General features: G+C 39.2%; 1 protein-coding gene across 4 annotated transcripts in view; it reads left to right on the forward strand.

Moving 5' to 3' along the window:
- Positions 1-13,023, forward strand: part of immp2l (inner mitochondrial membrane peptidase subunit 2) — a 162,584-nt gene that overhangs the window by 26,121 nt on the left and 123,440 nt on the right. For all 4 annotated transcript variants that reach the window (XM_019264948.2, XM_027272969.1, XM_019264947.2 and 1 more), the window contains exon 3: positions 5,780-5,883. In XM_019264948.2, the coding sequence (XP_019120493.2) occupies positions 5,780-5,883 (104 nt within the window). The remainder of the gene's footprint in view (positions 1-5,779; positions 5,884-13,023) is intronic.

Consider the following 13,023-nt stretch of genomic DNA (forward strand, 5'->3'; position numbering starts at 1 on the left):
AGTGTGGTTAACAAGCTGCATCCTTACCTGTTTTACTGCTGCACACAGCTTCAACATTTTCCTGTAAAAGCTGTAGTTGCAGGTGGCCGTGTTGGAGAAGAGTCAACTTCACAAACACTCCATGCATGGCCTCTTTTATTCTTATCCAAAGAGTAAACAGCCTTCACTCTCTCTCTTCTCATCTGAAAAGCAGAGACGTGAAAAGAAAAACAAAAAAACAAGTGCCTGTTGGGTTTTGACCGAGTTGATTTCCTGTCGTGCAGCTTATTATCCCAGACGTGTGTTGCATAATGCATAAAACAATCTGCTCTCTATTTTTAATGAGCATGAATATTGAAAGTGCATGTTGCTCTTTGCTTCATGTTGTATATTCATGTAGTTGTTTATGTTGGGTCATGAAGCTGACCTCTGTGATGGCTTCTGAAGAGTCTTGAGACTCTGATCAAAACTTCTAAAATCATTAATAAAATTACTCAACAATGGTTGTTTTTAAAGGAGGAAACCGGTTCTCTCAATGAGACACTGACACTGTTCAATCTGGTTAAGGCTTCATCCTGGCTAGACTTGCTCCAAGTCGACAAATAAAGGGATGATCAACGATTTTACAATGGCGATATAAAGGCGATTTTAACGTAAATGAGATGTTTGAAAAATAATCTGCAGCCCATTGTGCATTTAGAGATGTTTCTGGTCCACCTGCTGAGCCCTGTTAATCAGCATGAGCGACAAATGAATTTTAAACTCTTAATTACAAACCAGTGTACTGCCTCTTTTAAATACGCAGCTCTTTAATTGCCAAAACTTTGTCCTGCCAAATATAAAAGTAGTCATGGATATGATTTCGATCGTGATATTAAAGAGAAGATAATGAATTGAATGTGATGCTGTGAGAGAGCACAGGCTCAGACACACAGATGGAGCAGTTTGATTCAAAGAGACATGGCTATTAAATAAATAAAACCAAGTTTTCTCTCTGTCTGTTCACGGACTTTCTGATATTACAGCTGAACAGGAACTAAAGTATGTTTCTGAAAACATTTGAGGGGATAAATAGTCAATGCAGTAACATAATCTTGATTCATATTTGATCAGCACTGCCTAGTTTGACAGTTTGATCTGAGTTTTTATGAGCCCGGTGTGTTGTGCTGGATGGATTCACTGAGAATGGCTTGTCAATCACAAGGTAGCCATGCTGTAAAGCAGACCCTGGTTTATCGTCTATTTTACTCTAAATGGGCCAATAATTTACAAAATGAACATCATGCTGTGTGAAAGAACACTCAAAACTAGAGATTGAGACCATAAACTCACGAGGTAATACATCAAATGACAAGTAGGCTCATTTCTCCATGAGACTCAATACAATCTGACTATTTCTTGTGCTGTCTGCTGGCCATTAGAAATAATGCAGGTTTAAGACGCTTGTGTGTATGGTTAAACCACATAATATCCCCAAAGACATCAATCCCCCACACATAAAAACTGATCAGGAGTAACCATGATTGGACAGTATGAAAATAGAAACGGTCACCCAACCATAAACAAACTATTTAACACAATATTCATAACCACACGGAGTCTTCAAGAAAGGCTGTAAAAGTCGCATCTATGCTCTTTATTCTCTGTCTGACTTAATAGTATGTTGCTCTTATTAGAGACAAGCTCAGTGACCCCAATAGTGGCCGCGAGTCGTCTGCCGTTGGACATTATCTTGTTTTGTTGTGTAGACATCAAAATATTCCCATGACGCTGTCTGCCCGTACATTGGGTGAAAGATCCCTTAATCCTGATACTGCTGCTCTGTCTGTAGTCTTTATGATATGAAAACACAAATCATCAGTGCGTGTTCGTCAAGGCTGCTCCTTTGTGCTGTTAAGTCCCAGATGTACTCAAAGTGATTAAAAAAGATGCCGTCCTTACAGGTTAGAGAAACAGCTCTGCGTGTTTAAGTCTGCCACACTGGTTGGGAAATATTTGAACAACTATTGGATGTCTTGAAAGTTGCTGCAGATATTCAAGGTCCTGACATGATACATTCTAATGACTTCAGTAATCCTTTGGCTTTCACTTATCCTGTGAAAAATCTCAACATTTACTGGACGGATTTGCACAAAATTTGGTACAGATATCCATGTTAGCTAAATGATGAATCCTAATGACTTTGGTGATCCTATCTTGACAGCTATTGGAGGGATTGCTGGTGGTTCCCTCAGAAATAATTAATCACTTTTATTTTCATCTAATGCCATCGTGAGATGAAAAAATGAATGTGTCCAATACTTCGGTTTGCCAGCTGTACTTTGTGCTTATTGGTAATGAGCGGATTTTTGCACGCTAACATGCTAAACTATGACAGTGAACATGGCAAACATTATTTCATGTAATGCTGTGGACTAGCTGCTACAATCAGAATTGTTTTTTGTGCTGTCAGACGGCAAACTGAAGCAGCTATATCGCTTTACAGGAGTTGCTGTTGCTCTGCTGCCTTGATCGGTTAGTTTATTTGTGTTATTCTGTGACTTCAGTGTTTAACGCGTTAGTTTGGATCCAAATGTAGTTGGCCTTTTTAAAATCCACAGTGAATTAATTAGCTTCCATGCTGGTTCTCTAAGTCTGCTTCTCCAAACTGGGTGCATTCAAACTGTGGTCTACTGTAGGTAATACACTGACTATGTATAAGTACCTCAAACAACAACACTTGAAACCAACCCAAACTATCTCTTTATGGTGCTGCAACATACATATCCTATAGCCTCAGAGAAGTGCAGTATGTGGCCAGGAGGGGTAGTAAGGTCTTCACAGTTGAAGAGATACTTTGGTGCTGATGAGAGAACTGATTTCTTCATAGCAGGGTCAGGACCAGTTTCCCGGCAACCAGCTGAGATGTCTGTCTGGTCTTGGCCAACATACCCTTGTAAAACAGTTCATCGTTGTTTCTTGCACTAATTAAACAAACGAGATATAATCAGTGAGCTTCAGAGATTTATTTGGACAGAGCCCTGTTGGTTGTTTCCTGTTTTTCTAGGTTTTATGCTAAGCTATGCTCAGAGTGAGTGGCATCAATCATCTTGTCTTACTCTTGGTAGGAAAGAGAATAAGTGTATTTCCCAAAACGTCAAACTATAAACTTAAGAATGTATCAATAATAAGCCGTAAATCTACGATTATCATGATCGTTAAAACATGTCACAGTGACTCTGCAGCTGTCGTCGACATTTTTCCTGAAGTCAGACCAGTTGATTGTCTAGAGAAACATTTTACACAGCAGGTTCATCACAGAGCAGCAACACAAAAACACAACCTGTCTGTGTGTGTGTGTGTGTGTGTGTGTGTGTGCGTGCATGCGTGTGCGTGTGTGAGAGAGAGAGATTTCCCGCATTTCTTTTTTCAGTGCTTGGGATGTTGTCATGGAAACAGTGTTTTCTGGGCTTCAGAGCAACGGATGGTTATGAATATGTACTGCGAGTTCTTCATTTATGTCAGGAAAAAAAGACAAGACATGATCAAGCTCATGATTATCTCAGAGTTTCACAAATGGAAAATAATCGATAAGCCTTTTTTATATTTGTCTTATGAACTCCTGATCTAATGTAGGGCCTATATAAACTGAGTGTATTCATTATAATGTCTTTGTTTAATCATCTTCTGCTGTTCTGTCCTCGCTGTCATTACTGTGCTCATCATTCTGTTCTAATACTTTACTGAAGCTACAGACGTGATGCTGCAAATACTCAAAAAAGAAAGATACATCAAATGAAGATTATGTTGCTGTACATTATTTCCCAAAGTTATAAACACATCACATATTTCATATTTTGTATCTTGATCTTGAAGTACAGTCTTGCAGCTTCAAACAACCTTTTGCACTTTACATTTTTAATGATAAAACCTAAGGTGCTGTGCATCAGGAGGTCAGTACACTGCAATAAGTGTTTGATACAGTCATATCATTGTCATATCATGTGAAAACTTTCCCCAAAGTTTCTCAAACTGCATCATCTCTGTAAAAATTAAATTAATGATCACACAATGTGATGCTGCCACCCAACTGTCACACTTTTACATTTTTCTATAAATTCAGACTCACCACAGCGGTGGTTTCTGAAACAATCCAGCATGTAATATGGGAAAATATGACTGGGAGGGAAGCTGATGAAGTATCCAACTCTATCTGATAAACTCGCAGCCTGACAGCACTCACAGGGATATTTATTTTGGGGCCGACAGATAAGAGATATTCTGTCAATTACCACGGCAAGCGTGAAATGGCCTGCACACATCCTGTTTAATGAAACGCTGTGGTGTCGCTTGCTGGCGCGAGTGGGCTTCGTCACAAGTTCTTCAACGAAATGACACAAACCGAGTCGTAGGAATAATGAATTTCATCGTTGTTGTTGTTGAGGAGAGAAGTGGGCCATCACAGACAAGCGTATGATAGAGCTGTCATGGAGGACATGGTTGTTTTGGAGTTTTGTTGAACGCAGCAAGAGTGAAATTATAAGTATTTTATCACGGGGATCACTAAAGGAGCTGTGTGCTTTAAAGAGAGAGCACCAACCAAACCCAAACGGTTTTTGTAAGACAATGAGGGAAAGAAAATGAAAAATGGACACACACACACTTTGAAGTTGAAGGAAGACTGTGGCTTTGCAGATTTTAGCCTTTTAAAAGAGCAGTGTGTCAGATTTCGTGACATCTAGAGGTGTAGTTGCTGATTGTAACCACCTTGAATGACCCCTCTCCTTCATAGTGTGAAGAGAAACTAGGGTGGCTGTGAAATTTCGGAATAATGCAAAAGGTCTTCTCTAGAGTCAATGTTTGTCCATTCTAGGCTACTGTAGAAAGATGCCGTTTCTAACATGGTGGACCTGTGGTGTCTGTAGAGGCTTGTTCTAACGTAACAACAAAACATAACGTTTCTTCTTTTCAACTGACTATACACTAATGAAAACATAGTTATGCACATTTATATACTATTTCTGCCAGTAGATCCTTCCAAATATCTCACACTGGACCTTTCATTACAGATTTTGTATAATATTTTTTTTCTTTCCTGTACTTTATTGTCCAACATGTACCGCAATATGTGATAAGCAGTTTTATTGATTGGAGATTTGATAAAACATACTATAATTCTGTTCATTTATTAGCTCTTCATATTTCTTATCCTCAGACATTAGTTTGATCTAACATCATCAAAGCTCAATTAGCTCCAACAGTTGGCGACCAAATGATGGCCGGTGACGTTGCGGAGCGGTGATGAATAATTACACTAATAAAGCAGTTACCCTTCCTTGACATTAGAAAGGATTTTGAATAGCACCTCAAATGATGGACAGTTTGGCTCAATCTCACTGTTTGAAGGTTCTGCTGTATGATGCCTTACACTGACTCACAGCTGATCTCCACTTCATGTGTCTTTTTACTGGATGTGAGAGTGAGAGTGTCTCCTGTAGACTGTATTTGCCTCTTTTCAGTGTTGCACACTCTTCCAGCAAGTAACAACAGCAACATACAATGTCTCTATAGAACAACATTTGTGTGTATAACAATATATACAAATAAGTGCAAAGAAATAAAAATTGAATGGATATACATAGAGTATATGTATACAAATGTACAGTATATTGTGTGTATATATACTTTATTTGCTTGTATGTGAGTATATACAGCATGCAGGATTTATATATGAGTAATGGACAATACATGTGTGTATGTATAAATTGATATAGTGTGTGTGTGTGTGTGTGTGTGTGTGTGTGTGTGTGTGTGAGAGCAGCCCTTCCTGAACCCAGACGGGGGGTCAAGATGTGACGTTGTCCTGCTGAACCGTTGGAGTGTGAGGAACTACCAGGTCCAACGAGGCGACATCGTCTCCGTCCTGTGAGTAACACTTTCTTTACAGAACAGGAAAAATACCCTCGTGATGTGTTTTTTCTCGCTGTGGATGAAGATTTAGACAATTTGAGATGTAAATAAATTAAGATGAAAATATCGCACTGATCTAAAACATCGTAACTCAGTTACACAACAGCAAATTCTCTGTTTAAGATGCACAGAAAAAAATAACTTGTATAATAGGATGCATATAATATGCCACATAGAGAATCTTTAGCTATATCACAAACATGATGGACAGAAAGTCTTTTATGCAGCTCATATTTGTACACAATGTGTAAAGCATACAACAAAAAGGTGGATAAAATTTTAAGGAGTGAGGATAAGAAAGCCAAACCAACAAATATTTTGAATGTATAAATTAGTCATCCTTTCTATCTCATGAATTCTTTTGAAGATTTTCAGACAGTTATCGTCTGTTTGTGGATTTAAAGCTCATTATTCAAATTCAGGTTTCGGTTTTGTGTAGTGTTCATACATTTTAACCTAATTTCAGCCTAATATAGACGTAATGTAATGTAACGTAACGTCCTAACAAGCAAACAACTCTTTGCCAATGTCATGACTGCACAGAATATTATATGATGAGATAAAATACCTAGCCGGAAAAAAAACTAACAAGTGAAAGCAGTATAATTAAATTATTTTTTAATGTCTGCAGCAGTAGTGCAGGACACACATATATATATATATATAAATATAAATAAATAAATATATATATATATAAATGATATAATTTATTTGTCAAATTGTCAAAGCCAAGTGGTTGGTGTAAAAGTGATATTTCACCACTTTCACCTTGATGGCATGCTGTGGCTGAGTCCGAGCTCTTAGCCAAAAACAATTTTTGGAAAAAGGTAAGTTCTTACATGTTATATTGCTCTTGCATTGTGTTGTTTGACAGCGTCTTGCTCCAAATAATAGATAACAGAAGTCTAATAATTAGACTTTGCATGCATAAGAACAAGCACAAGGTGCTGTAGCAAATGCAAACTCTCAGAAAATCAGAACCTTGTGGAATATTTAGAAAAAACGTGAAAGTTTGAAATGTGAACAGAAACAAATGTGTGCAGAGAAGGTGAGAAATCAAAATTTAATTAATCCTTGTGGGGTTTACTCACAGCAGCGTTTTGCATCAACTGAACACAAGTTTGTTATCTCATTAAATCAGTCATACACACAGCATGGTCCAACTTCTATCTGTGGACATGTTGCAATGGTGTTTGTATGTGTGAAACACTACGTTATGTGTTGTTTTATCAACTGGTATTGCTATCGATTGCTAACCAGGTGAGAGTTTGATTTTCCAGCTTGTTGTATTGGAGCAAGGTGACGTCATTCCCATTTCCAATTTCTAAGATTAATGGAACATAGGGAAAGCAGACCTCAAAAGAACTAGGTAACAGAGCACATTACAGGGTTAAAAAAAGACTGTACTGGTTTAAATAACGATAACTGGACTTACAAGAAAAATATGTGTAATATGTATCTGCTGTATATGTGATATGTAAATAATAAGATGTGACAACATATATGTCAGTCTAGGAGCACAATAGCTGGTGTGTATCAGGGATGTTGTCTGTCACAGGCAGCGTGTTCACAATACAAACTTTTTATTTGGATTTTCTATCATTAGTCTCTCCAGTATTACATTTTAACATTATCTTGTCCCTAACTTGTAATGTGCTGAGGCATTTTTACTAAGTTACAGTGTATTTCTAGCCTGGCATCTTTGCAAATGCAAATTAGTCTGGAACCTTTTCCAAGAGGTGTTTATCAACAGCCAGTGATGCAACGCTGATGGACACATGCAAGTCAGGGCGGTGCGTGGTCTATTTTAAAGCAAGGAAACATTTCAGGAGAGAAATAGTCCATGCAGCATTGATCAGCATTGACTAGTTTTACAGTTTGAATGCAACAACCAATCAGAGCAGCACAATGTGTGACGTATCATTTTTTCAAACCTTGACTGGTAAGACTTCTCTGTTAATCATCGTATAAACCCACCCCATCTTGAATAAACAGTTGTGATTGGCCAGGAGGGATCCAAGGCTGGTGGAATTTAATTTTAATTAGAGGGTGAACCCACCAGGACAGAGGAAACATGAGCTTGTAGATTGTGGGCCCAAGGTTAGTGCATTTCCCAACTAAAAAAATTTAATTTAAATTAAAAGACCAGTGTGCAGGATTTTGTTGCATCTAGTGGTGTAGTAGCGGCAACATCCTCAGATCAGCACACTACTGTGGCTGTGACAGTTGTAAAAAGGTCCAGACCATGGAAAAGGACCTGTGGCATCTATAGAAATAAAAGGGTCATTTAAAGGTAACAAAACCAAATTATTTTCAGGTGATCATACACTAATGAAAAGAGAGCTAAGCATAATATATTCCATTTCTCCCATATTCTGTAAATATTGCCCTCTAAAATCTGACACACTGGACCTTTAAATAACAAGTCCAAAATCACGCAGACCATTATTTCCAATGGGGCATAATAGCTGTGAGAGCCATGGCAGCACACATTAGGCTTATTTTCCACTGGGTTTCGTGGCAAACTAAACTGAACTTTGACTTCCACAACACACATCTAATGGGATTCTGTCACAGGAAGTAAAATGGCAACAACCTTACTGTAGAAAAGACTGGAGGAAAAGTTTCGTTCAGCTCGGAATGACTGCTCTGTGCAGTTATGTTATTCTCCTCTCTGACCTGAGCAGGACTTTAGTGAATTGAATTGAGTGGAGAGGAAAATGTTGTTTGTTCACAGTCTGTTGTAGTCTGTAGCATCCTGGTTAGCTGCTTTGTAGGATTATGTGCTGATCTTCATTATGCACTCATGCAAACTATTTACTTTTGCACATTTGATCTCAAACTGCTGCTTTACAGCCTCTACAAGCATGTCTGAGCCTTCCGGCTAACACACAGGTGTGCTGTGGGAGCAAATATATATATTTTTTTGGCTTTGTCATTACAAAAGCACCTGCCCTGCTGCTGCTGCTGCTGCTGTGCACTACAGATATGATTTCATTACATTCCTGTTCAGCGGTGCAGCAGGGGCCTTTAGAGCTCATATCACAAACTATATGTCACCAACATGCTTCCGGCACACCTGAACTGACACCAGCTGTGAACTGAAGACACAACAAACAAGTACACTGCGGTCCAGTCAAACCTTGCAGAACAACGTCACGGCCTTCGTGCATGATGAGCCGCCAGCACTCATTAGGCTTTTTCTGTCTGAACGCGACCATGAAGCCTCTCAGATGTCTGTCCTTGGTCTCATGTCTGCTGCTCCATTAATGCATCGTTTCTGTGAAAGTCACACACACTGATTCAACCTGTTCATACCAGAGACGCAGCAGCCCCACCAGCTGTTCCGAGACCAGCAAAAGTGAGATTTCACATGAGGAAATTGACAGATTTGACTGCCATTCTGAGCTGTTTGATAGCGTGAGGATGATGCTGTCAGCTTTTTCATCTGAGGTGCTTTGCTGTGCAGCCTGTGGAGCACTCAGGCTGGTGACAGGAGGACAAACCCACTTCCATAATTACCCCTCGATGGCAGCCTCTCTTTCTCTTAGGGACATTGTGTTTTGTTTTTGCGGAGAAAAGAGATGTTTCTGAAATTCTATTCCTGGCTGCTTAAAGAGCAGGCGGAGGGTAATGATCCAGCAGTGCAGTCTCACACAGCTGGACGGGCACTTAGCATATAGAGCTAAACAAGGAAAATGGAGACACTGGTTTTGTAAAGTTCATGTGAGCGCACAATAACCCTGACATTTAAATTCATCCCGCCATCCTCGTGGCATTATCAGCTCCGTGCACATCACCCCCCGCCCCTCCCCTCCCCTCCGTGTCTTTTTGTCTGTTTGTCTTCTGATCTTAACGCCACCTGTTTACCTGGCAGCCCTTTGAAGAAGGGGATCATTCCTCAAAGCAACAGATAGTTCCATCCTCCCCATGTGAAACAGATCTGTATTGACTTGCCTCATCACCGGGGATTTAGTTAAAGTCCCTCATAAAGCCATGTCTATCATCTGCCAAGAATATCGCCACGGATTTAAATTTCAAATGTGATAGAGCTACACTGCAGGGGAGACTGACTCCTGCTTATAATTGGCACTCATTTTAGAAGAAAATTGTTCAAGGGAATATGCCAGTGCGTAGTCATATCTTATTTACAGAATGCCTCTCATTTTTACTGCATGCTGGCTAAGAAAATGATTGTGTCTCTGTATTTCTGAGGTGGCGTACAGAGTGCTGAGCACTGCCATGGATGTTTGTCATGCTCTCAGTGCAGACCATTACAAACCTGATTGATTTTATGTTCGCTTGTGAACAGAACCATTTGCCTCTGAGCGGCCTCAGAGCTGATTTCTGCAAAACATCATTTTCTCGAGGATGGGGAACAAATGTTTCCCGCCGGTTATAAATCGGCATCATGAGAGATGAATAGAGTCCCCGCTCCTGGCTCGCTTGTTTGTTTTTTGTTACGTTGAAGAGTATGATGACAGACATCTTGGGTCAGTGGGGGATTGTTGGGGAGGGGTGTTGTGGTGAGGTTCAACAGTCTATGAATATTCATTGAAAACTCAGCAACTACGGAAACTTTCAAAAGCACCGAGTTTCATTCCTCTGCGGCGGTGATCCCATCGCTGTTTGCTTTGAGTCGAGGATCTTAGTGACAGCAGACGAGCATCTGGAGCTCCAAACTGCTGTTTGCTGTTTCTTGGTAAAACGCCGACACTGTGCTCACAGTTGCACTGTTAATTATAGCAACTATTTTAGATTTAGCTTTAGGCTTTAGATGAAAATGTTTATTAGTTTGAGTCAAACTTTAGTCAAAATTCTTTTTTTATTTACTGCACATTGTCCCCTATCTCTCTCCCTGCTTTCCTGTCTTTCTTCCTGTCTGCCCTGTCAAATTAAAGCAAAACGTACCCTGAAAAATCATTTAAAAAACAAAAATACTACCTGGTGACATGGACTTTGTAAATGACAAACCCACTATAATCTGTATATAACTGTAATCAGTCCAGCAGTCATAATTTTCCTGTCAGAAAATTGTTGTGTGATAAAAACCACAAAGATAAGACATCTTTTCATACAAAGTCAAACAACAACCAGTGGAGAGAAGTCACTGAAATGCAAATGTAGCAGGTTAATATTAGTTGTCCTCCATTTTGCTGTTGAAGGAGACGAGCTTAATACCACTCTCTCTCTCTCAGATCTACAGTAACAGCCTGGAGCCCTGGTTGCACAAACATTGTGTTTTGTAAACAGACTAATTGTTAACCAGTGCAGATAAGAACTAACGATCTAATTAACTTTCTCAGTAGCAGGTAAACAATTTGCTTTTCCAACACCCCATCATTATATTGAAGGGAATCTTTTGTATTTTTCAACCTGCACCCTATTTTCCATGTTTTTGTGTCTAAGTGACTAATGGGGACAACAGTTTTTGAAATTGGTCAAGTATTGAACAAGAGTGCTGCAGCCAGCAGCTGTGAAATGGGCTGCGATGTGTAATCTTTTTGGGCAATTGTGTACTGTCAATGTACGTCCACTAAAAGTGTTTTTACCACTGACAGGCTCAGATTGTCATTATAAGTGTCTGACAACATTACACAGATAGAACTTTTTTGTTATGTCTGTGTGCTAAAAGCCAGACTCCTTTGACAAAAACTCTAAATTTACCCTGCAGAACACGGGAGTTGCTGATCTGCCACTGCCTCTACTTGCTTGTGTTATTGTGTGACTAGATTTGTTAACATTTTGCAATTTGAACTGCAGCATTCTCTCTCAATACAGGTTTCAAGTCACATAACTTGTCATATGAAATGTGTTGGACTTAGCATTAAAAGGACTAAGCAGTGTAACAGCACTACACATAAGAATAAAAATAAGCTAAAGAAGTAAACAAAAATTAGGTAAAAAAAGAATAATATAGAAATACAAAATAAAAATATAAAATATATTAAAATAGAATATGAAAAATATGTGTAAGTGTTGTAAGTATTGTCACTGTATAAATGGATATGACAGTGTTGATTTAAACAGAGTAAAGTGACTACAGACAGGTTAAAGTGACTGCTGTTTTATAAAGTTTTGCACAAATAATATCAAGTGTGGTTCAGCAGCAGCAGTCTTATTTTGCAACAGTCCTGCAGCCGTGCTTCTGCCACATGGTAACATGGACAACAGTCTGTAAGCTGGGTGGCTGTGATCCTTCAAGATGCTGTGCCCTCCAAAGGCACCGCTGGTGAAAAATGTCCTGCATGGTTGGGAGTTTGTTGCCAGTGATGTGCTGTGTCGCCTCCACCACTCTGTAGTGATTTGCGGCTGTGTGCAGAACAGCTCCTCGTATCAGACTGTCATGTAGCCCGTCAGATAGTGCTCCTGTAGAAGTTTGTGAGGACGCTGGTGTTCATGCCAAACTTACTCAATCTCAATCTGATGAGCTTTCTAGAGCAATTTTAAAAATTGTTGTCCCCATAAGTAACTTGCTAACAAAAACATGGAGAAATTGAGAAATTGTCCTTGCCTTTGCTGGCACATTTCTTGGCATGTTCTTGTCACCAGCTGTCAGGTGAGCAGTAAGAAACCATCAGCAGGAATGTATGACTTTAGTTAATAACACAGTTTTGTTTTCCACTCAGTGTTTTCAAAAGTTTAGATAGTTTGAAAAATTACGGTTCATGCAGAAGAACTGAACTTCTGTCTTTGGCTTCTTGAGGCATTCATCGGTTCACCAGCAAATTGAGGAACATTTAAACATGAAAGTAAGAAATCCCCAAGTTATTGAAGAATATAAGGTTGACTGTTGCAGGTTTCATTCTCTGTAATCTTCAACACCCAGAGCACTCACAGTTTTAAGTTTTAGAACTTAATCTGGAGCAAAGTATCTTACCCTGATAGCGTTCAGACTTCTACACCCCTGCAAGCATGTTTTTTTTTTCTTTCCTGCGACAGTTAATTTTAATAAGTAGTGTCATTTTAGCGCATTACAAAGACTGCCTTTCTTGTTATTTTTCCTCAGTTTAACTACATGCCTCCGTCCTCAAAGTCCCTAGAGATGAAGAAAGGTGCCAAAACCTTTTTTTAAGTTGATTTTTCACAAATGCT

The sequence above is a fragment of the Larimichthys crocea genome, chromosome XXI, assembly GCF_000972845.2.
Source record: "Larimichthys crocea isolate SSNF chromosome XXI, L_crocea_2.0, whole genome shotgun sequence".
Lineage (NCBI taxonomy): Eukaryota > Metazoa > Chordata > Actinopteri > Sciaenidae > Larimichthys > Larimichthys crocea.